The 27121-nt window shown below is 44.7% G+C and overlaps 3 protein-coding genes across 5 annotated transcripts in view; 2 read left to right on the top strand and 1 right to left on the bottom strand.

The window, feature by feature from the left end:
* Positions 1–6398, top strand: part of CDC23 (cell division cycle 23) — a 33521-nt gene extending 27123 nt beyond the window's left edge. Inside the window, exons 10-16 of the mRNA XM_010388090.2 lie at positions 1361–1514; positions 1631–1750; positions 2082–2157; positions 2482–2543; positions 4267–4345; positions 4421–4540; positions 5021–6398. Of these exons, the coding sequence (XP_010386392.1) occupies positions 1361–1514; positions 1631–1750; positions 2082–2157; positions 2482–2543; positions 4267–4345; positions 4421–4540; positions 5021–5191 (782 nt within the window). The 3' untranslated portion in view covers positions 5192–6398. The remainder of the gene's footprint in view (positions 1–1360; positions 1515–1630; positions 1751–2081; positions 2158–2481; positions 2544–4266; positions 4346–4420; positions 4541–5020) is intronic.
* A 348-nt stretch (positions 6399–6746) lies between these two features.
* On the bottom strand, positions 6747–15687 carry KIF20A (kinesin family member 20A). Its single transcript, XM_010388087.2, has 19 exons — positions 15559–15687; positions 14606–14791; positions 12937–13026; positions 12720–12839; positions 11989–12127; positions 11681–11868; positions 11466–11595; positions 11093–11287; positions 10877–10988; positions 10702–10770; positions 10355–10498; positions 10056–10221; positions 9784–9948; positions 9516–9655; positions 9268–9370; positions 8755–8953; positions 8406–8497; positions 8030–8167; positions 6747–7364 (listed from the first exon to the last, which is right to left on the bottom strand). Exons 2-19 carry the CDS (start codon positions 14768–14770, stop codon positions 7047–7049), a joined length of 2673 nt encoding a protein of 890 aa, XP_010386389.1. The 5' UTR covers positions 14771–14791; positions 15559–15687; the 3' UTR covers positions 6747–7046.
* Positions 15688–15774: 87 nt separating this feature from the next.
* The window catches only part of BRD8 (bromodomain containing 8), a 44059-nt gene continuing 32712 nt past the window's right edge, over positions 15775–27121 (top strand). For 2 of the 3 annotated variants that reach the window (XM_010388083.2, XM_010388080.2), the window contains exons 1-9: positions 15775–16166; positions 17083–17179; positions 23438–23507; positions 24148–24197; positions 24380–24502; positions 24627–24707; positions 25122–25186; positions 26174–26310; positions 26832–27050. In XM_010388083.2, the coding sequence (XP_010386385.1) occupies positions 16148–16166; positions 17083–17179; positions 23438–23507; positions 24148–24197; positions 24380–24502; positions 24627–24707; positions 25122–25186; positions 26174–26310; positions 26832–27050 (861 nt within the window). In that variant the 5' untranslated portion in view covers positions 15775–16147. The remainder of the gene's footprint in view (positions 16167–17082; positions 17180–23437; positions 23508–24147; positions 24198–24379; positions 24503–24626; positions 24708–25121; positions 25187–26173; positions 26311–26831; positions 27051–27121) is intronic. The other variant, XM_010388079.2, reaches the window with a different exon arrangement.

Below are 27121 nucleotides of genomic sequence, written 5' to 3'. Positions count from 1 at the left end.
ATGCATGGAGTTTGAATTACGCCATTTGTATGCTGTTCTTCTCCCATCGGATTTATGCCCTTCTCCCTGGTCTAGCCATCTTCCAACTCTGCGCCTGCTTTGGAAGAATATATTTTTTCTTTAATGTAGCTCTGGTTCATTGCTTTTCCCTGTAGATTTTTGAGATGCAGCAAGTTCATTCTCAGGCAGTCTTTACCTCTCTGTACTTTACTGTACTTTACCCTTTTCTGCCTGTGTCTTGATAGAAGTCACTGTGTTTGTAGCAAATTATAAATATTGATCTGTTTTCTCTCTCACCTTCATATAAATATGCGAGTTGGAGCATTGGGCTGTGTAGTGATCATTTTTAAAAAAGCAATTGGGGAAAATTTATTTCTGGCTTATATATGAGGGATTAACTCAACATAATCATGTGAGCACAAAATAATGTAAGATTAGTTGATTTATAATTCCTTATTAAACACAACTGAACTTTGCCAGAATTACTTAGGAAAGACAAATTCCTCCCAAGTAGAGCTATGACATTGAAAATTCTGGGCCGGGCACCATGGCTCACGCCTGTAATCCCAGCACTTTGGGAGGACGAGGCGGGCGGATCATGAGATCAGGAGATCGAGACCATCCCGGCTAACATGGTGAAACCCCGTCTCTACTAAAACTACAAAAAAGTTAGCTGGACGTGTTGGCGGGCGCCTGTAGTCCCAGCTACTTGGGAGGCTGAGGCAGGAGAATGGCATGAACCCGGGAGGCGGAGCTTGCAGTGAGCTGAGATCGTTCCACTGCACTCCAGCCTGGGCGACAGAGCGAGACTCCATCTCAAAAAAAAAATACGGCCGGGCGCGGTGGCTCAAGCCTGTAATCCCAGCACTTTGGGAGGCCGAGGCGGGTGGATCACGAGGTCAGGAGATCGAGACCCTCCTGGCTAACACGGTGAAACCCCGTCTCTACTAAAAATACAAAAAACTAGCCGGGCGCGGTGGCGGGTGCCTGTAGTCCCAGCTACTCGGAGGCTGAGGCGGGAGAATGGCGTGAACCCGGGAGGCGGAGCTTGCAGTGAGCCGAGATCGCGCCACTGCACTCCATCCAGCCTGGGCGACACAGCGAGACTCTGCTCTCAAAAAAAATAATAATAATAATTGAAAAAAAAAAGAATATATATATATTTTTTAACCAGAATATGTGATATATGAAATATATTTCCCAAGGGAATATTTCCCTTTTGTACAATTTGGGTGATTTGCCAGGACTTTAGACGGAATGGGTTATGGTTTCACGCCCATTTGGTGGAATGCTATCTATTTTAATAGACTTTTATTTTTACCTTTCTTATTATTCATTTTTTTGTTTGATTTTTAACTAGGCAATTATTACAGTTTACGTTCTCAGCATGAGAAAGCAGCCTTGTATTTCCAGAGAGCCCTGAAATTAAATCCTCGGTATCTTGGTGCCTGGACACTGATGGGACATGAGTACATGGAGATGAAGAACACGTCTGCTGCTATCCAGGCATATAGGTGATTATCTAGAGGGCGGTGAGGTAGAGCAGATTGCTGTGATGTTAGGAGCCTCTAAGCCTGCAAGTTGCTAACCTTGATTCTGCCTTCTTAACAACCTGTCTTCCATTTCTTAGACATGCCATTGAGGTCAACAAGCGGGACTACAGAGCTTGGTATGGCCTTGGGCAGACCTATGAAATCCTTAAGATGCCATTTTACTGCCTTTATTATTATAGACGGGCCCACCAGCTTCGGTAAGCCTGGTCACTTGACAATGCATCTGATATGGGAAGGGCTAATATCTTTTTTTCCCTCTTTTGATAGCTATTGACAAATTACAGTAGATGGTTTTTACTCTTAGGGATCTGAGTTTAAAGTTGCTAAATGCTGTTTGGTTATTTTCATTTACTGTATTTCACTAACAGGTTAATAGTGTAATTATGAACACAAAGTAATCTATTATATGGAGCATTAGGTTAAAGACCAGTTGTTGCATAGATTTGAAATAGTGGTGTACTGGTTCCTCAAGGGAGAACCTCAGTTTCTGTCAAGTCTTTGCTCAGACTGTCTATTCTTCTTTCTCAGACCCAATGATTCTCGCATGCTGGTTGCTTTAGGAGAATGTTATGAGAAACTCAATCAACTAGTGGAAGCCAAAAAGGTACCTTAAATTGGGTCCTGAAGAATTTGAGTGGAAATCTGCTGTTTAGATGAAGGTTGGGCTATCTGTGCTCTAATTTTTCGCTTATTCTGATCTAGGTGCATAGGAAAGTCTGAATATTTATAGATACATAGTCTGAAAGCAAAGCTGGGCCAAGGTCATCAGTGGGAATGTCAGTGTGTAGCCTAGACCTATCAGAACTAGTAATGCCTTGCATTCTATAAATCTGAACTTCTGGGAGGCTTGCAGTGTCTTAACCTTCATATGATTTAGTTGTGGCACATGGGACAATGGTCAAAATGACCAGTTTTATTTTTTTGACAGTGTTATTGGAGAGCTTACGCCGTGGGAGATGTGGAGAAAATGGCTCTGGTGAAACTGGCAAAGTGAGTGAAAGGAGTGAAATGCTATTGATATTGCTGTTGGCTTCTCTGGGATGTGGGTCCTGCATGTTCTAGAGCCTCCCATTCACCCATAATTCTACATGGGTGTGGGGATGTAGCAGGATATATGAATGCTGGTCTGTGAATGTAGCCATCTTGACCCTAGAGAATGCCATTTCTGGCCAGGCGCAGTGCTGGGATTACAGGCACGAGCCACCTTACTCTGGGTATTACTAGATAATTTTTGCAAGGATGTATTATCTAGCTTAGATATTACTGTTTACTAACTCTCCTTCCATCATTAGTAGAGTAATTATTCTAAGCTTTGATAACAGTAACTATCACATCTAATACTATTCTAGTTCCAAAATGCCTGTAATCACAGCACTTTGGGAGGCTGAGGGAGTGGATGAGCTGAGGTCAGGAGTTCAAGACCCAGGAGGCGGAGGTTGCAGTGAGCCGAGATTGCGCCATTGCACTCCAGTGGGGGCAACAAGAATGCAACTCTGTCTCAAAATAAAAAAAATAAAAAGAGAATGCTAATTCTCTTGAAGGAGGGCAGTTGCTTTCCTATTAAAGCAAGAGATCAAAATTGATTTGAAGAACGGATAAAATTTTTGTGTCTAGGAAAACTACTTTCAGTATTAATTTCCTAATAAGGGCCAGAAAAATTAGGAATTACTCAAAGAGTAGGCAAAGAGGTTCTTGAATGTAAAGAGGTTCCTGTCTGGATTCTTAGGGAAAAAAATTGAGTTGCTGGGTATCTTTTTTTTTTTTTTACAGATAGGATCTTGCTATGATGACCAGGTTGGTCTTGAAATCATTGGTCTCAGCCAGATTAGAGAGTAGCTAGGATTATGGCCCTATGCCACCATGCCTGACCTCTTGGTATCTTTTTTTTTTTGAGACAGAGTCTTGCTCTGTCATTCAGGCTGGAGTGCAACCTCTGCCTCCTCGGTTCAAACGATTCTCCTGCCTCAGTCTCCTGAGTAGCTGGGATTTCAGGTGTGTGCCACCACACCTGGCTAATTTTTGTATTTTTTAGTAGAAACAGGATTTTGCCATGTTGGCCAGGCTGGTCTTGAACTCCTGATCTCTGGTGACCCACCTGCCTTGGCCTCCCAAAGTGCTGGGATTACAGGTGTGAGCCACCACACCCAGCTTTTTTTTTTTTTTTTGAGTCAGAGTCGCACTCTGTGGCCCAGGCTGGAGTATAGTGGTGTGATCTTGGCTCACTGCAACCTCCACCTCCCGAGTTCAGGCAATTCTCGTGCTCCAGCCTCCTGAGTAGGTGGGAATACAGGCATGTGTCACAACGCCCGGCTAATTTTTGTATTTTTAGTAGAGATGAGGTTTCACCTTGTTGACCATGCTGGTCTCGAACTCCTGACCTCAAGTGATCTGCTCTCCTTGGCCTCCCAAAGTGCTGGGATTACAGGCACAAGCCACCTTACTGTGGGTATTACTAGATAATTTTTGCAAGGATGTATTATCTAGCTTAGATATTACTGTTTACTAACTCTCCTTCCATCATTAGCAGAGTAATTATTCTAAGCTTTGATAACAGTAACTATCACATCTAATACTATTCTAGTTCCGAGTGTCATTTATGTTAAAATTGATACTTATACCTATGTATTGTTTTTTTTGGCCGTACTTTTACTTTTTTTATTCACTAAGTTGCTTTGGGATATCATTGGTACTTAAAGACCAGTTTCTTTTGTAGGCTTCATGAACAGTTGACTGAGTCAGAACAGGCTGCCCAGTGTTACATCAAATATATCCAAGATATCTATTCCTGTGGGGTATGTATCATAGCGTGAGAATTGTGTTGCTGATATTATTGCTGTCACCTCAGTCATTTTGCTTTCCTTTTCTAGGAAATAGTAGAACACTTAGAGGAAAGCACTGCTTTTCGCTATCTGGCCCAGTACTATTTTAAGTGCAAACTGTGGGATGAAGCTTCAACTTGTGCACAAAAGTGTTGTGCTTTCAATGATGTGAGTATCAGTTCTTCAATAAAAGGTTTGAATTTTAGGCTAGAACATAAGATATTTAAGTGGAAAGCCTACCTTGGCCAGGCGCAGTGGCTCACGCCTATAATCCCAACACTTTGGGAGGCTGAGGCAGGAGGATTGCTTGTGCCCAGGAGTTAAAGATGAGCCTGGACAAAAAAGGGAGACCTTGTCTCTACAAAAAATATATTTCACCAGGTTTGGTGGTGCATGCCTGTGGTCCCAGCTACTCGGGAGGCTGAGGTGAGAGGATCACTTGAGCCTGGGAGGTTGAAGCTGCAGTGAGGCTTGATCACACCACTGCAGTGTAGCCTGGGTGACACAGTGAGACCCCATCTCAAGAAAAAAACAAGCAAGCCTACCTGCCTGCCTTGATCTGTGGAACTTGCATATCAGCATCTTAATAACTTGTTTTTGAGACTAGCCTTGGACATGTTTTGAAACATTTGCCTGACTTTGTTGCAGACCCGGGAAGAAGGTAAGGCCTTACTCCGGCAAATCCTACAGCTTCGGAACCAAGGCGAGACTCCTACCACCGAGGTGCCTGCTCCCTTTTTCCTGCCTGTTTCACTCTCTGCTAACAACACCCCCACACGCAGAGTTTCTCCACTCAACTTGTCTTCTGTCACGCCATAGTTGGCTACTGTCAAGCCAGCACATTGTTAGACCCATCTTAATTAAGCCTTACCTCCATGTAAAGAACAGCACGTCTGTTCCAAGGACCTCAGCTCTTCTTGTTTCTACAGATGGCAACAGCTCCATAGGGACAGCTTGTATAATTACCTTCAGAGGCCGACTGACAGAATACTGGCAGGAAAAGACATTATCTTGCCAGTTAGAAGTACTTCTATCTCACTTATGTGCGGAGAGTGGCTGTAGATCTTGGCCTTCTTCTCTGAATTTTTTTTTTTTTTTGCCCCCAAGAAAGTTGCTTTTATAGCACTTTAGCACAGGCAATGCTACAGGAACAGTTTCAATGCTGCTGAGAGTGAAAGAAAGGAGGAAGGTCTGCCGCTGTACACTCAGCTAGCAGTAGGGCACTGAGGACCCTAGGAATAAGTCAGAGCAATGGATACAAATGACCTTGCTCTTGGATTTGCTGAGCATGATCCTTATTCTGATGTCAGAGATTAGGTTTAAATGGAATAGAGCTCTCCATTTGTACTTCACTCTAGGGAGACAATCTTCCAAAACAGTTTTGGGTGTCTTCTAAAAGCTTTCAAATTGGAAGTAACTTACTAGAGTTGAATAAAAGAAGGGCAGAAAGAATTTCACAGAGCTTGGAACTGCTGATAGCCCTTACTGAGGGCAAAAGATGGCTATATTGTTAGCTATACTCCTACCAAAGCAAAGCAAGGAAATAGGATTATAGATAATTTCACGGACATTTGGAAATAACATTGTGATTATACAGACAAGAATAAACTCATTTCAAGCTGGTCTGTTTTAATAAATTTTCAATGTAATTGTCTATTTTTTTCCCTCCCATCTGCAACAGAATACATTTTTTTCAGCCTTTATCTAGATGAGGTAAAGGGAATCATTCTTATGGTGCTCTTGGAGAGTTTCAGGTCTGTGCATGTATGTGCAGCAGGAGGTAATATGCTATAATATCTGCGTAATATATTTGCACAATAGATGCTATGGATCATTCTGAGCTCAGGGTCCAGATTTCATTCTTATTCCCAGGATTTTGTGTTACCTTTTTACCTCCTAACATATGTTTGTTTGTTGAGACAGAGTCTCGCTGTCACCCAGTCTGGAGTGCAGTGGGGCAATCTTGGCTCACTGCAAGCTCCGCCTCCCGGGTTCACACCATTCTCCTGCCTCAGCCTCCCGAGTAGCTGGGACTACAGGCGCCTGCCACCATGCCCAGCTAATTTTTTTTTTTTTTTTTTTGTATTTTTAGTAGAGACGGGGTTTCACTGTGTTAGCCAGGATGGTCTCGATCTCCTGACCTCGTGATCTGCCCGCTTCGGCCTCCCAAAGTGCTGGGATTACAGGCGTGAGCCACCACGCCCGGCCGACACTTCATCTTATGTTAAGGAAGGTTTAGAATATCTAATACGACTTGAATTCATCTGTTACTAAGCCTTCTTAAGCAAGCTGTATACTAGTTACTGGTCTCTACTGCCATGCCTTTTCAAGGTTCCCATGGTCCAGAATGATGTTTGATTCTCAATTTTTCTGCCCCTTTTATAATTTGTTTTAATGATTTTGCTACATTTTGAATTCAATAAAAAATGTGAACAATAATATCTTTAATATAACTGTTTTTGTGTGCATAGAAACCATAGAAGTAAATTATAAAAAAAAACCCATGAGATTACATAGGTGGTTATAATATAAAAGTGGGAAAAAAGCTAGTGTCTGAGTATTGCATCATGGATATAATTCCTGATATATGGTAAAGCATAAAAGAGACCTATTTTTTCAGGAGAGTAGCTGACCCACCTCAGGGCCACGACTGCTCTTCTCTTTCCCCACAGCCTTAGTACTTTTTGCCAAAAGGCCCAGATTTGAGTAAAGGGGAGCGCCGTGAGCGTAGGATCCGGGCATAAGGGCTGCAGTCTGTTGAGCTTTGGCAGGTTGGTGTCCGGGGAAGTAAATTTCGAAGGAATGGTTTCTTCCCTGGTGGTTGTTGGTTTGGTTGCTGGTTTTCCTGGTTGGCACCAAGGCGCTTTTTGGCAGAAACCTGGCCTTGGAGTTTTAGCACAGTATGATACTGCTCAGCAATACATGCTGCCTTCTTCCGAAGGTCCAGTTTTACTAGCACCATGTTGTTCTGCAGTTCAGCCAGAGTCTGGTCCTAAGGAAGATCAATAAAGTTAGAGAAAACACTTTTGTCTGGTATATTAGAGAAACGAGAGGGCTAAGGGTAACATATACCATCCATTACTAGTTACTAACAACTGTTTCTTAAAAGATTAAAACTCTAAGATCAGAGCTTATAACTGAATAACGGGACATTTTTCTGAGAACAAAACATAAGCAGTGCTGAATAGGACATCTTCTAACACATAAGGTAGCTGGAGTAAATTTAATTTCTAAGTGCTTCAGTCTCTAGATATCAAATTAAATGTTGAGTTTAAGATATACAGTTTTAACATTTTAATATCTCTGGAATCAGTATGCATCTTACTGATGAGAAATGTCATAGCTAAATTGTTACTTTTTTCTTAGTAGTACATAAAATAATGGTTTCTTATAATCAGTAGCATCTTAGATGAAATATGACAGTAACTACTTCCCTAAAGTGACTGTGACAGAAAATGCCTATAAATTACTTAGCACAGTGCCTGCTACTTAGTAAATGCTTAACAAAGAATAGTTATTTTTACTTTGCAAATGTACTGCTCTCACTATAAATTCAGCCTAAAAATCTTTACCTTTTTCTTCTGGTCCTCTTTCCTTTCTCACATATACATTGGAGTGGGCTGGTAGGAGAGAAGTGGGTATATAATTTGCCCTAACCTGTTTGATTAGGATTTCATCACAAGTGGTCAAGGCTTGACGAAGTTTTCCTGCCCCAGTGCTGTGGCAACAAGCTCTCTCTGCTGATTGGAGAGACTCACCAAGTTTCTGAAGCTCTGTCCGCAACAGCCTTATATTCTGAAAAAGGGGAAGTAGGAATCCTATTGTAGCCAAGAGCAACCAGGATAATGATCTGGAGGGGTCAGGTAGCCATTTGAAGAGAAGTAAAATTAGAAAGCCTAGTCAGCTGAGTGAAATAGCCACTTTCCAGAACTGTGCACAACGAACATCTTGTCTTCACATGAACCAGTGATAGAGTGTTGCATGTGGGAAATTACCTTAGGTAAGAGTTTGGTAAACAGAGAAATTTAATTACCTTCTGGCCCTCTTCTAACTTCTTGTCCACATCAATGGTGAAGGGCTTGGCTGAGGGTGGTGGTTCTAACATTTTCTGATACTTATGCAACTCTGAGGGAAGGAAACGGGAAACTTAAAATATGTGGGGGTTTTTTTAGCCTTGGACTAACCTCTTTAACAGTAGCTTGCAGCAAATATAAAAAGTGAGGCTATGTGCATCCTAGATTGAAATGTCAGGGGGATGTAGCTCAGGGGGATGTAGCTTGCAGTTTAGGAAATTATGTTACAGCAGGAGTTAGAGGGCCTGGGTTTGAGTAACAGCTCTTCCCTGAACCACTGTTACGTTTCCTGCCTGTCTCTTTCCTCACCTTCAGTGGTGGAGTTTAGCTCTGCTTTGCACTGGTGTAATTTAGCTTTAACCTCCTGAAGCTGCTGGGTAGAGGCAGAAGCTGCCAACCTTTGTGACCGCCGTAGGGACAATTCAGACCCTGATTGCTGATGGGCCACTGACTGTTGCCTGGCTTCCTGCAAGAGAGCTTCTAGCTCTTCAATCTTTTCATCCCGCTCCTAAGAGGGAAGCAGAGAGCACAATTCTTTGCAGAGCCAGAAAAATACTGCCAAGACAGATGACTGAACAAACAAAGCACTTGTGACACTGATCCCTTGAAAACCTTTTGTTAGCACTTAATACGATTTCGTGGCCAACTGAACCCTTAATCAATTCACCAAACACAGGTTGAACCCAAAGCACTATGGATAATAGAGAAAAGGGAGTTCTATATTCCTGCCCTTACTGGAGTAGTTTATAAAATCGCTTTACTTCAGGCAAGCTAGTGATGGAAATCTGAGCAGCTAATTGGAGCTGGCTCAGGGCAACTCACCTGAATCTCTTCTTGGTAAAAACTTGTCAGTGACTCCTTGAGGATATTTAGTTTTTCTTCATACATTTCCTCCAATAGTTCCTTTTGGGTGTCCAAATGTTCACTGTCAGAAACAGGAGAAAAGAGAAGTAAGCGAAGGTTCTGAGGAGTGAACTTGGGGAACAGATCTTGAGGCACAACTCCACCTAACTCCTTACTTCCACCCTCTGTCCCAGGTGACAGAGCAAGAGGGGTCACTCAGCTAGTACCTGCACCACTGTTCCCGCTGTTGCATCTGTTCTACCATCTCATTGCAAATTTCATCTCGGAGATGCATCTCCAGCTGCAGCTTTTCCTGTCGTTCCTTCAAAAGCAGTGTCTTCATGGCTTCTACTACTTGTAGGAGCTCCTAGGAGAGACACACGTCAGAGGTCATCAGATGCTCATGCCCTCAAAAGGCACAAGCCTACCTGGAAGGCACTATGGAAAAATGTGTAGCCACTAAGCTGCTACACTAAAGCTTTCTTGTATTCTCACCTCTTTGCCATACATGGAGATGTCAGTTTCATTTTCAATGTCATCATCAAGGCCTGCGTCTGCCTTAGCTCCTTTCTCTAAGCTGGGGGGTGCCTGAAGACTATGTTCCTTGATGAACGAGTGCAGGGATGGGAATCCCAGTTGCATAGGTGGGGCATGCACAAGCTAGAGGAAAAAAAAATATCTTACTTGACTCCGTAAGTAGTCCCTAGGAGCTTTCTTAGAGTTACTAGTTCCAAGTGAGCACACCCATCACACCTCTGGCTTCTCACCTGGCTAGCAATAGCTGAGAACTTGGCCACATGAAGAGTTTCATCATAGGTAGATGCACAGGGATTCACATTGACAATCATGCAGGAACGGCCTCGGCCTGTGAAGAAACCTTGGAACACTCGAGTCAACTTGCTGTCACGGAAGGGAACCAGGTTCTGCTTTGACCTGGCAGAGAATCAGAGATAATAGAGCTGTGAGCAGAACACCAGTCCTTTGGGTATCCTAGCACCATCCCCACTGGTGACCAGGAAGTCTCTTAGCAAATTTCTGAACCCAGGGCTTATAGTCAAAAGCTCACCGGTTCTGCTGATTTTGACGAAGGGCAGCAATACAGCGCCCCAGGGTGTGCAGAGAGGTGTTAATGTTTCCTGCTTCCTTCAACCGTTCACCACTCTTCTGATCTTTGCAGCGCTCTGAGCCAGCCAGATCACAGAGTGACAGCCTAGAATGATGCACAGGACCTGACATAAGGGCCTCACATGTTGAGCCTTCTGGCCCTTTTTGTAATTCTGGAGAGGGGATGGCCCACTAAGAATCTCTGTACCCAAAGAAGGAGAACAAGTAGTTCCCCTAAGGACCTCCTCCATGCTTTCCCAACTATCATGTATGGCCAAGAAGCCCACATTTCTAAATGGAAAAACTTACTCGCTGATCTTGGGGACCATATCTCCTTCCCCCTGAAGGTGTAGGATCCTGATTGAGAAGATGCTGTGACTGGAAGTTAAGAAAAACAAAAAGTCATTGCACATCTTCCATAACCAGGCAGAGGACTAATGTTTCCTGGAACATAGTGAAGAGTTTATTCTTACAATCTACTCACCTGCGGCTGGAATTCTGGTTGAGGTGGGTGCTGGCAAAGCTCTGGTTCTTACGACCCACTTTCAGGAGCTTCCAGGCCTCCTCAGCATCTTGCACATGAATCCAGTTGAGATCTGGGGCCAAAGGAGAGGGGTGTAAGATGGGAACATCCAACTCTTGCCCGTCTCTCCCCAGTTGCCCTACAGCGTTCATGCCAGCTTCCCCCATGTTCCTTTACCTTTCACATAGGGATTGCCATTTTGATCCTCGCATAGCCGCAAAGTCTGCCTCTTGCGCTGTTGGCTAGGTGGTTCTAATAGGTCATAAAGCAGTTCGTTGTAGATCTCAAAGAACGAGACCCAGACGGAGAAGCGAATGTCTGCCGGGACAGGTACTGGGGCAGTGTCTGGCTGTGCCCATTGGTGACTTGTTTCTGGGGAAGAAGCCAATGTATAGGGCATCAATCTAGAGCAGTTCATCTCTCTTTTGGCCTGCAGGGGCCTTGGAAGGCACACTTCAGATTGCAACCTCTGGTCTGTACTCCTGGCAGCTATTAGGAACAGGGGGTGAGTTCCTACTATTTCTTGGCAGAGCCCAGTCATGGTACATACCATCCAGCTGGCTACTGCTGGTACATTGACTGATAGAAGAGAGCCCAGCAATGCCACTGTCAAAGCTGGTGCTGGTAGCTATCCGACTTTCAATGTAGACACTCCTCTTCAAGGAAGTGGACAGCTCCTCCTGGAGGGGCACAGGGAGAAGGTAATCACAAAACTTCCGAGATTTGTACCCCCTGCCCCCACTGCCATGGATATCAATGCTTTACCTCTTGGAGGCCTCCACTTAGCAGGGACAGCTTCTTCATTTCCTCCTGTCGGATCTGCTTGCTGTCTAGCCAGATTACCTCATTGGAGAGCAAGGGCTTTAGATCAGGTGTTGGATGAAGCTGGCCTTGGAGGCTATTGAAGATCAGCACCAAGGACCGGGGGAGAATCCCTCCATCCTTGATAGTACCTGGAGGCATATGATGGCCAGCTGAGGCAAGTGCCCTTCTTCCCCTAACTCAGAGTCTCAAAAGGTAAAACTAACACCATTACCAGCCAATCAGGAATCCTGTGAAGTCTTACTACTCACCTTGAATTGTGTGGGTTTTCCCTGAGTTAGTGACTCCATATGTATAGATGAGCCAGTTCTGCCCTTTGAGTACATCCTTTACTATCTCCTTCACAGTTAGGTTGAAGAAGGATGCCTGTCCCACTTCTGGCCCAAAGATCTAGAGAAAGACCCAGTTTTTTAGAGGCCTATCCTTCATCTCCCACTTGCCTCCTGTGCAGAGCCAGCAGATATATTCCTTCTTGAGTGGTTGGCTCTGGAGACCACTCAAGCAGCTTCTTCCTGCAGTGCTGCCAGCTGTTCCCTAAACATTGAGGACTCAGGTACTCTCTGCTAGTCCATCTTTCAACTAAATCAACAAACACTTAAGGAGTGCTATGCCCTAGGCCTGATGCTGCACACACAATGGGGCAATATAATGGCCCACAAGCGTGGGCTTTGGAGATACATAGATCTAGATTCAAGTACTAACTCTACCAGTGACTAGCTACATGGCTTCAGCAATATTACATTCATTGAGTCACACTATCCTTGTGAGGAAAATAAGGAAATAATGATAATAGCAATAGAATTTTTCAGAATTGATATACATGTTGCTTGACACATTGACTAACACATAACTAGGGCCCTCAAAATTGTAGGTGTGCATATACAAGGAACTCACAGTCAGGTAGAGAAGCTTTCCCTCTAAAGAGGGAATAAAGTTGCCCTTACATGTTGGTCCTTTGTTCACAAACCAGTACCCTTCATACCTGGGAAAAGGTGAACCTGTGGGTGGCTTGGCCAATTCCCCGCTCATTGCTCTTCAGGGCAAAAGAGTCCTTGGGTGCTTGTAGAACAAGGGTCTCCACATTCTCAATATGGACACAACCCTGAGAAGGGAGAATATACAGTTGTCACAAAAGGCATTCCTGGGAATCTTTTGTACTGCATCATTTCACCTTAAATCCTCCCTTCTCAGACACTTACCTGATCTTCCTGTCGCTCCAACTCTGAAGGTAACAAGGGCCTAACCCTCAAGTATACTTTCACCTTCTCCATACTGTCCTCAGATGGAACCTGTGGCAGAATTCCAGCCCAGAACCACAGATTAATTTCAGCAGTTACCTCCGAGCAAATGGGCAAACAGTAGTTTCTAGGAACCATGATAACAGTACCCCATTTCACCTCAAATGTCTGTGCAGCTACTCTTTGGTTCCACAATCACTCCAACCCACATGGACATTTTTACTACTTTGTCACCCTTCCCTGTCTCATCATTATCCTGCAAACCTGGCTTGCCACACCAGTGATCTGAGTTAGAATTTATTGACTGGTATGAAAATTTGCATGTGACATTAAAGCAAAGCAGAGGCAAACACTTGAATTTGAGTCCCAATTCCATCACTTAGTAACTATGAGACCTTGAACTATGAGTTCTTGAAAGTCTTTGCCTCAATTTCCTCATCTGTAGAATGGAGTTAATAATAGCACCCATGTTATTAATTCAGCAGATACTTAGAGGCCGGGTGCAGTGGCTCACGCCTGTAATCCCAGCACTTTGGGAGGCTGAGGGGGGCGCGGATCACCTGAGGTCAGGCATTCCAGACCAGCCTGGCCAACACAGCAAAACCCCGTCTCTACTAAAAATACAAACATTAGCTGGGCTTGGTGGGGGGTGCCTGTAATCCCAGCTACTCAGGAGGCTGAGGGAGGGAGAACTGCTTGAACCCCGGAGGCGGAGGTTGCAATGAGCAGAGATTGTGCCACTGCACTCCAGCCTGGGCGACAGAGCGACACTCCATCTCAAAAACAAACAAGCAAACAAACAAAAAACAAAAAAAACCCGCAGATATTTAGAGTGCCTACTATGGCCTAGGAACTGAGAAGCTCTGATAGTCCATAGTGAGAGACATCATCAAGGACCATGCTCTCATGGAACTTTTTAAGTCTCTAAGAGAAACTCTATAAAAGCACAGTGACAATGTATGTTAATGTTTAGCATAGGACCTAGTACAGTGTTTCTCAACCAGGGTCACTTCCACTCCAAAGGCCATTTAAGCAATGCCTGAAGTGCCTGAAGACATTTCTTGATTGTCACAAATGGGAAGGCACTACTGACATCTAGTGGGTAGGTGCCAGGAATGCTGTTAAACATCTTACAATATACAGGACAGATCCCTACAAGAACTGTCTAGCCCCAAATGTCAACAATGCTGTGATGGAGAAACCCTGGCCTAGCAGGAAAGCTACAACAAATTGAAGCTATGGTGATACGATCAAAACCTGAACATACATTCCACTTACATAATGCCTATATGACCTTGTGCAAATTATTTAGCACAACTGGGCCTCAAGGCAAAGAGAGATAACTATTATTCCCTGAGAGATTAACTGAGAGCATGCACTTGAGGGTATTTCATTAATGCAATGCAAATAATAGTTCTTCTGGACACACAACTCTTAGAATTTTTTTTTACTTGTCATGCCCTTAATTTTTTTTTTCTTTTCGTAGCCATTTTGTCCTACATGCCCTTAATTTTGAATTGATCTCTCAGACCTTCAGGATTGCTAGTCTTTGACCTCATACTACCCTGTATGGACAACTATTGACCTGAGGATATCACTTTCTGCCCCAGCCACTCCCCAGTTCCTTTACCTGCTGCTTGTCCTCTAGGGAGGTAGAGATGACAGAGCAGTCTGACAGCAGGTTCTTGCGTACCACAGACCCCAAATCGGCAGCTGTGGACTCAAACATGGGAGAGACTACGACATCGTCATCGGACAGCAAGCCCGCTGGCGGAGAAAGGATCCCTTGCGACATGACGGCAGGGGCAGCCTAGGTCTAAAAAGAGACCAAAAAGTGGCCAGGGAGAAGAACCTTTAGGGACAGAAGGGGCCGCGAATTTTAGGTAATAAGTCCCTTGATCCAGGACACCGGGTCCCGCTCCCTACTTCCTTTCCCCTCTAATTATCGGCAAAGGGGAAGGGAATGAGAGAAGTTCACTTAATGAACAATTGAGAGAAGTTTGGGCCGGGCGCGGTGGCTCAAACCTGTAATCCCAGCACTTTGGGAGGCCGAGACGGGCGGATCACGAGGTCAGGAGATCGAGACCATCCTGGCTAACACTGTGAAACCCCGTCTCTACTAAAAAATACAAAAAACTAGCCGGGCGAGGTGGCGGGCGCCTGTAGTCCCAGCTACTCGGGAGGCTGAGGCAGGAGAATGGTGTAAACCCGGGAGGCGGAGCTTGCAGTGAGCTGAGATCCGGCCACTGCACTCCAGCCTGGGCGACAGAGCGAGACTCCGTCTCAAAAAAAAAAAAAAAGAGAGAAGTTTGAGGTGGCATTTCTGAACGCGAACAGAAGTCCACAAAAATCTGGCTCCAAAAGCAGAAGGCCAGGCCTAAAGTAGGGCACCTCGCCCGCCGGTGCTGTGGAGGTGGTGTCAGGATCCCTCGGCTCCTTCTCTAACCTCAACCCCAAGGACCACCGTGAGAACAGAGATGCAGCATTAAGAGAAAAACAGATGGCTGCAGTTACGATTTCTTAAAGCCTATTCCGCGCGGGCAAGAGCTGGTAACCCGGGCTCCAGCACAGCCGCACACTCACCCGAAGACGTGCCACTTGCTCCTCCTCGGGTACCGGCTCACTCACACCTAGTCGCCGAACCCGGACTTTCGCAGCCGGAGAGCACAACTCCGCCCACGAAGTGCAGCTTTGTTACCGATACAATATTTTAAATTACGCGCTGCGTTCGTTCGGCCAATGAGATAGGGAAGTCTGCAGCTACCAATCCGCGTAAGGAAAGGGGGCGGGTCTGACTGGAATTCCAGTCATTTGCTTCCGCTTGACCTCTCAGATCTAATATGGGTCCGGGTTACCAACTGTCGCGGGTTAGGAGTTATTTCGCTTGGGATTCTTCCAACTTAACCCTTTTCCTTGAACCTTAGACATTTCTTACCTAAGAACCCTAAAGGAAATCTTGAGGCTTCAGCCGCCAACCCCTGTCCTTCTTTACCAGCAATCTTAAAAGGAGTGCACAAGATAACTGGTTTAGGGTGCCTGCTTTGTCTTACGGGAAAATACGACATTTCCCAGGAGGCACCGCGAACCAACGCCGGTACTCTACTTCCCAGAATTCCAGGGTTTCGGACCTACCAGACAGTCTCTCTTCAGGGTTGGAGACTTCGGGGCCAAGATGGCGACGGGAACGGGGAGTGAGTATCTGAGCAGGTTTTGCATGAAAGGCCTTTGTAGATCCGAGGCTAGGCACCATATTTTTGTTACACGCTTAGGGAGTGGGAGAAGTGGTTTGCTTGAGAGCCCAGGGTTTTCAGACACCTGCGCTCCACAGCATCGTGAAGACCAACATTTGGGGGCCCAGAAATCTGGAGTCTTGTTTCTCAGGGAGGGAGCGGAGGTGTGAGAGAAGCAGCTTAGTGAATTAGGAGCTCTTCGGGGTAACCGTAAAAGCACTCTAGAAACTTGGGCGTGTAGACGAAAAGATGTTATGAGCCAGACGGAGTAACCGGCACCTCAAAGAGCCATTCATTTTCTGTCCGACGTTTGTGAGGCAGTGGAAGTGGGGCCTTTTAACCATGAGCTTTTCTTGCCACTCAAGAAATTGCATCTCGGGGATTTCAGCCATTTTTCTTTTAGTGGACTGAAAATGTCTTTTAGGCCCGACGTTTGGAGTAGAGGATCTGAGAGAAGTAAACAAGTTTATGCTAAGAGGGAGGCGGGGTTGTAGGAGGGACTGGCCGCTCGGGTTCCTGGGAAATAAGCCCTGAATAAGTTCAAACTGGAATAAAGTCCAGTATTCTTAAAACTGGGCTTTTAGGGAGAACTGCCTAATCTGACATTCCCAATTTTTTAATAGAGCGGAGCTTCAAGCCGTGGCGTTTTAAGAAATAAAATGTTAATAATTCACATGCAACAAATTGGTACCACGGTCACTGATGGTATTTCACTTGGAGAGGTGAAAATCAAGATTTGGTGATAGTAGCTCACTTTGTCCTAACAAGTTAAATATTTTGTATTAGGCTTTTAGTCCTCTTTTTGGAGATTTTGGAGCTTAGCACTACAGTCTCAGTGGTTGCTTCCGAGGCTTTTTTTTTTTTTTTTTTTCCCCAGAACACAAGCTGCTGAGTACTGGCCCCACAGAGCCATGGTCCATCCGAGAGAAGCTGTGTTTAGCATCTTCTGTCATGAGAAGTGGAGATCAAAATTGGTAAGATATCTAGGATGTCAGCTTTTCTGGGTCTTAGAAATTGTTAGATACTCTTTCACAATGGTAGATTTCTTTTTTTTTTTTTTTTTTTGAGACAGAGTCTTGCTCTGCCGCCCAGGCTGGAGTGCGGTGGCCGGATCTCAGCTCACTGCAAGCTCCGCCTCCTAGGTTTAGGCCATTCTCCTGCCTCAGCCTCCCGAGTAGCTGGGACTACAGGCGCCCGCCACGTCGCCCGGCTAGTTTTTTTTTTTGTATTTTTTAGTAGAGACGGGGTTTCACCATGTTAGCCAGGATGGTCTCGATCTCCTGACCTCGTGATCCGCCCATCTCGGCCTCCCAAAGTGCTGGGATTACAGGCTTGAGCCACCGCGCCCGGCCTTTTTTTTTTTTTTTTGAGACGGAGTCTCGCTCTGTCGCCCAGGCTGGAGTGAGCGGCGCGATCTCGGCTCACTGCAAGCTCCGCCTCCCGGGTTTACACCATTCTCCTGCCTCCTACAGGCGCCGCCATCTCGCCCGGCTAGTTTTTTTGTATTTTTTTTAGTAGAGACGGGGTTTCACCGTGTAGACCAGGATGGTTCTCGATCTCCTGACCTCGTGATCCACCCGTCTCGGCCTCCGAAAGTGCTGGGATTACAGGCTTGAGCCACCGCGCCCGGCCACATTGGTAGATTTCTATAGTTAATCATATTAAGCGGTAAGTAGGCTTTCTTTTTCTTCTTCCCTTTTTTTTTTTTGATACAGAGTCTCCTTCTCTCGCCCAGGCTGGAGTGCAGTGGTGCGGCCACGCCCAGATAATTTTTTTAGTTTTTAGTAGAGACAGAGTTTCGCCGTGTTGGCCAGGCTGGTCTCGAACTCCTGACCTCAGGTGATCCACTGGCCTCAGCCTCCCAAAGTGCTGGGATTACAGGCGTAAGCCACTGCGCCTGGCCATGCCTGGCTAATTTTGTATTTTTAGTAGAGACAAGGTTTCACCATGTTGGCCACGCTGGTCTCAGTCGCCTAACCTCATGATCTGCCCGCCTCGGCCTCCGAAAGTGCGGCCTTTTTTTTTTTTTTTATTTTGAGACAGGGTTGCACTCTGTGGCCCAGGCTGGAGTGCAGTGTTGTGATCTTGGCTCACTGCAACCTCCATGTCTGAGGCTCAAGTGATCCTCCCACCTCAGCCTCTTTAGTAGCTGGGACTACAGGTGCACACCACCATGCCCAGCTAATTTTTTGTATTTTTTTGTAGAGTTGGGGGTTTCATCATGTTTCCTAGGCTGGTCTTGAACTCCTGGGTTCAAGCGATCTGCCCACCTCAACCTCCCAACCTACTGGGATTACGGGTGTGAGCCACCAGGCCGGCCGTATTTTTTTTTTTTTTTTTTTGGTACGGAGTCTCGCTCTGTCACCCAGGCTGGAGTGCAGTGGTGCCATCTCCACTCACTGCAAGCTCCGCCTCCCGGATTCAGGCCATTCTCCTGCCTCAGCCTCCCGTATAGCTGGGACTACAGGTGCCCGCCACCGCGCCCGGCTAATTTTTGTATTTTTTAGTAAAGAGGGGGTTTCACCGTGTTAGCCAGGATAGTCTCCATCTCCTGACCTCATGATCCGCCCGTCTCGGCCTCCCAAAGTGCTGGGATTACAGGCATGAGCCACCGCGCCCAGCCTTTATTTTTTTTTAAACAGCTTTATTGAGATATAATTCACATACTATAAAATTAACCTACTTCAGATGTACAATATAATGGTTTTTAGTATATTCACAGTTGTGCAGCCATCACTACAATCTAATTTTAGAACATTTTCTTTATTTTTATTTCATTTATTTTTTATTTTTTGAGACTGTTGCTTTGCTGCCCAGGCTGGAGTGCGGTGGCACAATCTTGGCTCACTGCAAGTTCCGCCTCCTGGGTTCACGCCTTTCTCCTGCCTTAGCCTCCTGAGTATCTGGGACTACAGGTGCCCGCCGCCACGCCCAGCTAATTTTTTTTATTTTTAGTAGAGACGGGCTTTCACCGTGTTAGCCAGGGTGGTCTCGATCTCCTGACCTCGTGATCAGCCCACCTCGGCCTCCCAAAGTGCTGGGGTTACAGGAGTGAGCCACCGTGCCTGGCTGACGTAACGCTTTTAAGGTTCATTTTTATATAGCATGTATCAATACTTAATTCCTTTTTTAGCTGAATAATAATCTGTTGTATGAATATACCAAATTTTGTTTATCCATCGCTTGATAGACAATTGGGTTGTTTCCACTTTTTGACCATTATGAATAATGCTGATGATACGCACATTCGTGTACAATGTTGTGAACAATGTTTTTAATTCTCTTGAGTTTTTTATTCAAGGAGTGAAATTGCTGGGTTATGTAGTAACTCTATCATGTTTGCTTTTTTTTTTTTTTTTTTTTTTTTTTTGCAGACAGGGTCTCACTGTCACCCAGACTGGAGTGCAGTGGTGCAATCTTGGTTCACTGCAACCTCTGCCTCCTGGGCTCAAGTGATTCTCCGGCCTCAGCCTCCTGAGTAGCTGGGGCTACAGGCACATGCCATCACCCCTGGCTCATTTTTGTATTTTTTGGTAGGGATAGGGTTTTGCCATGTTGCCCAGGCTGGACTTTTTTTTTTTTTTTTTTTTTTAATTTAAATATTTATGTTTTTGTAGAGACAAGGTCCCACTATGTTCCCCAGGCTGGTCTCCAACTCCTGGCCTCAAGTGATCCTCCCAGTTTAGCCTCCTGAATAGCTGGGACTACAGACCCTTGCCATCATGCTTGGCTGATTTTTTGTTTTTTTTGTCACTTGTTGCCCAGGCTGGTCTCGAACTCCTGGGCTCAAGTGATCCTCCCACCTTAGCCTTCCAAAGTGCTAGGATTATAGATGTGAGCCATCACTCCCAGCCTAGAACTGTCATCATTTTACCTTTCTTGGTATCAGCCCCTCACCGCCCCCCTTTTTTTTTTTTTTTGCATCATCCATTATGAATTTAACTCTCTTGCCACATTTATAAACAATTCAGTACTTTGCTGATTGTCATGCTTTCTAGCATTTTGTGTGTGTGTGTGTGTGTGTGACAGAGTTTCGCTCTTTTTGCCCAGACTGGAGTGCAGTGGCGCAATCTCGGCTCACCACAACCTCCGCCTCCCGGGTTCAAGTGATTCTCCTGCCTCAGCCTCCCGAGTAGCTGGGATTACAGGCATGCGCCACCATGTGTTTTTAGTAGAGACGGGGTTTCTCCATGTTGGTCAGGCTGGTCTTGAACTCCTGACCTCAGGTGATCCACCCGCCTCAGCCTCCCAAACTACTGGGGTTACAGGCGTGAGCCACCGTGCCCGGCCTTGTTTGTTTTTTAAATCTAATTTCTGAAGTAATACGTGGCCACCATAAAAACAAAAACACTATATAGAAAGAGCAACCGCAACAAAGAAATGGGTTAAAAACTTGAGTTTATTTTTTGTCACACATACAGGAAGTCTAGGCAGTCCACAGCTCTCATAGCAACCTCACAGTGACATTAGAGGCTCAGGATCTTCTTTTTCTGTGCCACCTTCCTCAGCACATAGTTTATCTTCTGGTTATCTTATGGTTCACGGTGGCTGCTTGACCTTCAGCTATCACATCCTTGTTCCATGCAACAAGAAGGAAGGGGGTTGGTAAGAAAGGTCACATTCCTTCCCTTTTAACAACTTTTTTGTGATATAATTGATGTGCAGTAAACTGCACCTTTTTTTGGGGGGGGGGTGGAGTCTCACTCTGTTGCCCAGGCTGGAGTGCAGTGGCGCAATCTTGGCTCACTGGAACCTCTGCCTCCCAGGTTCAAGTGATTCTCCCACCTCAGCCTCCCGAGTAGCTGGGACTACAGGCCTACGCCAGCATGCCTGGCTAATTTTTGTATTTTTTGGTAGAGATGGGGTTTTACCATGTTGGCCAGGCTGGTCTTGAACTCCTGACCTCAGATGATCCACCTGCCTTGGCCTCCCAAAGTGCTGGGATTACAGGCGTGAGTACCACACCCGGCCACTGCACATATTTAAAGCATAAGATACGGTACTTTTGAAATATATATACATCTGTGAAACTATCTACAATTAAGGTAATTATTATCCGTTAACAGATGAATAGGTAAAGAAAATACGAGATACAGACACACACACACACACACATATATATTTATATACAAAATGGAATACTATTGAGCCATAAAAAAGAGTTAAATCCTCCATTTGTGATTCCATGGTTGAGCCTGGAGGATAGTATGTAAAGTGAAATAAGCCGGACACATAAATACTGTATGATCTCAGTTACATGTGGAATCTAGGAAAAATTACAGACCTCATAGAACTAGAGAATAGAATGGGGCTGGGTGCAGTGGCTCACATCTGCAATCCCAGAACTTTGGGAGGCCAAGGCGGGTAGGTCGCTTGAGATGATGAATTGGAGACCAGTCTGGGCAATATGACAATACTGTGTCTCTACAAAAAAACATAAAAATATTAGCTCGGTTTGGTGGTGTGTTCCTATAGTTCCAGCTACTCGGGAAGCTGAGGTGTGAGGATGACTTGAGCCAGGGAGGCAACGTAAGAGACCCTGTTCCCTACAAAAAAGAAAATTAGCCAGGCATGATGGTGCATCTGTGATTTCAGCTACTTGGGTGGGGCTGCAGTAGGAGGTTGCCTAAGCCTCAAAGGTGGAAGCTATAGTGAGCTATGATTGTGCCATGAAGTCTGGGTGACAAAGTGAGATACTGTCTAAACAAAAACTGTGTTTGTGTGTGTGTGCGTGTGTGTATACACATCACATATATTTGTGTGTATATGTGTGTGTATATACATACGCGTGTGTGTGTATATATACACGTGTGTACATGTGTACATATATACATATATGTATATATATATAAACTAAGCTCATTTTTAAACAAAACAGGTAAACTGGTTTGAAATAGAATTTAATCTGTATATTTCCTCACATTTTTATTAGATAGTGTTAAGAATCCTTCTTTTTGGTTGTTTTTTTGAGATGGAGTCTTGCTGTGTCAGCCAGGTTGGAATGCAGTGGCACAATCTCAGCTCACTGCAACCTCCACCTCCTGGATTTAAGCGATTGTCCTAGCTCAGCCTCCCGAGTAGCTGTGATTAAAGGTGCATGCCACCAAGCCTGGCTAATTTCTGTATTTTTAGTAGAGATGGGGTTTCACCATGTTGCCCAGGCTGGTCTCAAACTCCTCATCTCAAGCAATCTGCCCTCCTCAACCTCCCAAAGCATTGGGATTACAGGCCTGAGTCACCACGCCCAGTCATAGAAAAATAGTGTAAGAATACTTTAGTAAAATTTTTAAATTTTATTATTTTATCGGCAGATACTAAGTCATAAGGTTCAAAGTTATATGCAATGTCTTCCTCGCATTATTGGCACCCCCATCTACTGGTGTTAGCAGTTTCTTGTGTCTCTCCAGCATTAATTTTATGTGAGCAAATAAATACTTTCTTTTTCCTCCTCATCCCCGTCATTTTTTAACACACATGATTATATACTATACATGCTGTTCTTTTTTTTGAATGGCGGAGGGGATGGTCTCACTCTGTCACCCAGGCTGGAGTGCAGTGGCATGAATTGGGCTCACTGCAGCCTCTTGACTTCTGGGCTCAAGGGATCCTCCCACCTCAGCTGCCCAAGTAACTGGGACCACAGGCCGCAGGTACACACCAGCACACCTTGTCAATTTTTTTTTTTTTTTTTTGTAGAGATGGGGTCTCCTTGGGTGGCTTGAACTCCTGGGCTCAGGCTATCCTCTCACCTCTGCCTCCCAGAGTGCTGGGATTATACGCACGGCCCATTGCGCACCTTGCATTCATTGGCATCTTTTTTTTTTTTTTTTTTCCTTCTTCTTTTTGAGACAGAGTCTCACTCTGTCTCTAGGCTGGAGTGCAGTGGCGAGATCTTGGCTCACTGTGACCTCCGCCCCCCATGTTCAAGAGATTCTCCTGCCTCAGCCTCCTGAGTAGCTGGGACTACAGGTGCGTGCCACCACACCCAACTAATTTTTGTATTTTTAGTAGAGACGGGGTTTCACCATGTTGGCCAGGATGGTCTCGATCTCCTGACCTTGTGATCCACCCATCTTGGCCTCCCAAAGTGCTGGGATTACAGGCGTGAACCACCGCGCCTGGCCATTGGCATCTTTTTTATTCCAAAGTTTGAACTCTAAGCCTTGCACTCTCAGCACACCTCTCATGTTATTTTCTGCTTGATGTGTAATAAAGCTTTCCTCATTTTGTAGGGTATCAGTTAGCAGAGCAATCAAGCCCTTTGCAGAACCTGGCCGCCCTCCAGACTGGTTCTCTCAAAAAGTAAGTTCCCAAACAAGTGCTCTTTTAGAGCAGTCTTTGGGTTGTAAAGTAGGTTCTCTGCCAGGCTGTGACTTTTAATTACAAAGCTTTTATACCATGATGTGGAAAAATAGTTGAGAATACACCTTTTTCTTTTTCCTACTGTTTGCTAATCCATCCATGTATGATCATATTAGACCTTTCTTTACTGGTGTTGCATAACAGTTAAGAGCCCAAGCTTGGGAATTAGATCTGGGTTCATTATTACTGCATCTAAAAACTTTGGGCCATGATCCTCTGTTTTTTCATTTGTAAAATAGAGATAAGAGTTGCTTCAGGATTGTTGTGAATTCAGGTAATACATGTAAAACATTTAACACAGTGCCTTGCATGTGATAACTACTTAGTAGATATTAGCTATAAATATTGGCAGTTATGTTGCCTTTCCCCAAATGCACAAACTCTAGTCCATAAGACTCCCTTTTTCTGTGTCTTGTTTTGATTATTTTGAACTGATTTGATTATAAAGTTACTTGCCCTCCTAGTAAACCACTCCCATCTTACATATAGCTCTCTTCTCTAAATCTTACTCTAATCTCTTGAAACTTTGAAAGGTCATTTCTTTCCAGGCTTGCTCATCACATTTTCACTTTTTTTATAGCATTGTGCTTCCCAATACTCGGAGCTTTTAGAGACCACTGAGACACCAAAGTGAGTACAAAGCCAGGTACTTCAGCCAAATTTCTTTAGTGGAGAGTATTTATTGAGGAATTCTGGTTTATACTTACTTATAATACTGGGTGATATAAAAGTGGTAAAAGCAAGTAGGAGAGGGGATAAATGTTCTCTTACTCGAATATGAATTTTTTTTTTTTTCTTTCAATTTTCCACAGACGGAAACGAGGTGAAAAGGGAGAAGTGGTGGAAACTGTTGAAGATGTCATTGTTCGGAAACTGACTGCTGAGAGAGTTGAGGAACTAAAGAAAGTGATAAAGGAAACTCAGGAGAGATATAGGTACTTATCAGAGAGAATGCCAAAAGATTGAGAAAGACATAGGGGCTGTCTTCTTGTACTGGTCGCAACTTTTTAAATAGCAGATTAAAAAACCTAGTCTACCTACCTCTCTTTCTTCCTATAGACGGCTAAAAAGAGATGCAGAACTAATTCAAGCTGGACACATGGACAGCAGACTGGATGAGCTTTGCAATGACATTGCAATGTGGGTTATATTATATTGTTCTTCTGTGCCTCTTTCTTTTTACCCTCTTTTCTACTCAAGTAATCTGGCTTATTTCCTCCAACTGCCATCCATTTAGACTTGAGACAGATTCTGGAAGGGGAAAGCGCAGAGTGGTTTAGTGGCTGGGAGGGGGGAGTGAGTCCTAGAAGGTAATGTGATGGAACATTTCAGTATGAAAACATAACTTAGTTCTAACTTAAAAGTGGCTATAGTTTGCCTGGGTGAAGAACTGTGAGTTAGGCACTATACCCCAGTTCCCTGTTTTGCTGGTTAGAATTCCTGATTAGGCCTCCGAAAGTGCTGGCCTGGCAAAAACATTTCTTTGTAAGGGTTCTGTGAACTCTGGGGAGGAGCCAGAGCTGTCTAGCATCCAACCGTTAATTCCCTGTTTAGGAAAAAGAAATTGGAAGAAGAGGAGGCTGAAGTAAAGAGGAAGGCTACAGATGCTGCATATCAGGGTAAGCTGGACCTAGTATACCTGTTTAGCAATTAATTGCACAGTACTGCATGCTAATGACAGTTGGACTGTTTTATAACATGGAATCCATTGATTTAAATTTGCTTGCAGTTTTCTCTTCTACCAGAATAAAAACATCCCTTAATGTCTAAGAAGAAACTCCTAGAACATGAGTTGTTCTCAGATCTCACTAGACCTTAAATTAACTTTAAGACACAAAGGCTTGATAAGAAGATATTCAACATAATGTTTTAGAAATCAAGGGCCTGTGAAGAGATTGAGAATAGCTCAGTCATTGGATGAGGGGGAAAATTTAAGCATTTACAACTCTAGGAATACATGCTGTGAGCCAGTGAGGTCTTTGCCTGTTTTTGTTTTTGTTTTTCCCCCAGGCTGAGTTTTGCTCTTGCTGTGCAGGCTGGAGTGCAGTGGCGCGATCTTGGGTCACTGCAACCTCCGCCTCCCAGGTTGAAGCGATTCTCCTGCTTCAGCCTCCCACGTAGCTGGCATTACAGGCGCCTGCCACCACTCCCGGCTAATTTTTGTATTTTTAGTAGAGATAGGGTTTCGCAGGCTGGCCTCAAACTCCTGACCTCAGGTAATCCACCTGCTTTGGCCTCCAAAGTGCTGGGATTATGGCCGTGAGCCGCCGCACCCAGCCTGCCTGTTCTTAAAAGCAGAATATTAATAAGTTGCTGAAGAGAATATTAAAGGGTGTTTAAACTACTTTCCCACTCCAAGGACCTTTGGGATAATTAAGTAGTTTGAGATTGTTAAAGGAGATTGCTTAGTGTGAAAATTGCCCTTAGGAAAAATTATACTAAAGTTATCCATCTCCAGAATTGTTAAAGCTTTCTAATTCAGACTCATTGTGTTGCTTTAGTAATGCAGCATTCCTATTTGTCCTTTATTGTATAATAGTAGAATAGTGTCAAGTTTCATGTATTTAATCTTGAAGATTTGGACATTGTTCTCTTTTATGTTCTAGCTCGTCAAGCAGTAAAAACACCCCCCCGGAGGTTACCCACTGTGATGGTTCGCTCTCCTATAGATTCTGCCTCCCCAGGAGGTGATTATCCACTTGGGGACTTGACTCCAACCACTATGGAAGAGGCTACCTCTGGGGTGAGTATATTTCCTTCTGTGGGAATTGATTAAGTGAAGGGGCAATAAGCCGGCAGAGCTGAGTGATGAGGAAACCACTTTTGGCCTAGAGGCAACTTCCTCTCTTGATCTGAATGCTAAAGACTTAATTTACCATGTTCTGTGCTCTGAGATAAGAACGGACCTAAAAGCATTGAGGCTTTTGACCTTTCTGAGAGATAGGTAAAAAACTATTTTAAGGAATTGTTTCAAACTAGTCTTATGAAATTCCTGTGAAATAAGGGACAAAATCCTTTTAAATGTAATACTGGAGTTCATAAAAGGCAGGTTGGGCGGGATGGTTGAGTCATTGTGGGTTTGAGTGGATGAAGGAGAAGATTGTGGGGAAGAAAAGTATGGCTAAGAGCAGGAGGGATAGAGGGTTTCTGGGCAGTTCCACTCAGGACTAATAAAATAATAGTTAGACACACTAACCCATACAGATGAGTAGGGAACCTTCCATAGTTTGAGAAGTCAGATAAAGGTTCTCTGTTGTCTCTTAGGTAACCCCTGGGACTTTGCCGAGTACCCCAGTCACCTCGTTTCCTGGGATTCCTGACACCCTTCCTCCAGGCTCTGCACCCTTAGAAGCCCCCATGACCCCAGTAACAGATGATTCACCCCAGAAAAAGATGCTTGGACAGAAAGCAACTCCACCCCCCTCCCCTCTGCTGTCAGAGCTCTTGAAGAAGGGCAGCCTCCTGCCTACTAGCCCCAGACTGGTATGGAGACTTCTGTGGGTGTTTGAGAGCTGTGGTGATTTAGTACTTGGAAGGGAGTGCCTGGGACCTAA

Source organism: Rhinopithecus roxellana, chromosome 3, assembly GCF_007565055.1.
Source record: "Rhinopithecus roxellana isolate Shanxi Qingling chromosome 3, ASM756505v1, whole genome shotgun sequence".
In the NCBI taxonomy this organism is placed as follows: Eukaryota; Metazoa; Chordata; class Mammalia; order Primates; family Cercopithecidae; genus Rhinopithecus; species Rhinopithecus roxellana.
This window is presented reverse-complemented; position numbering and strand designations above follow the sequence as displayed.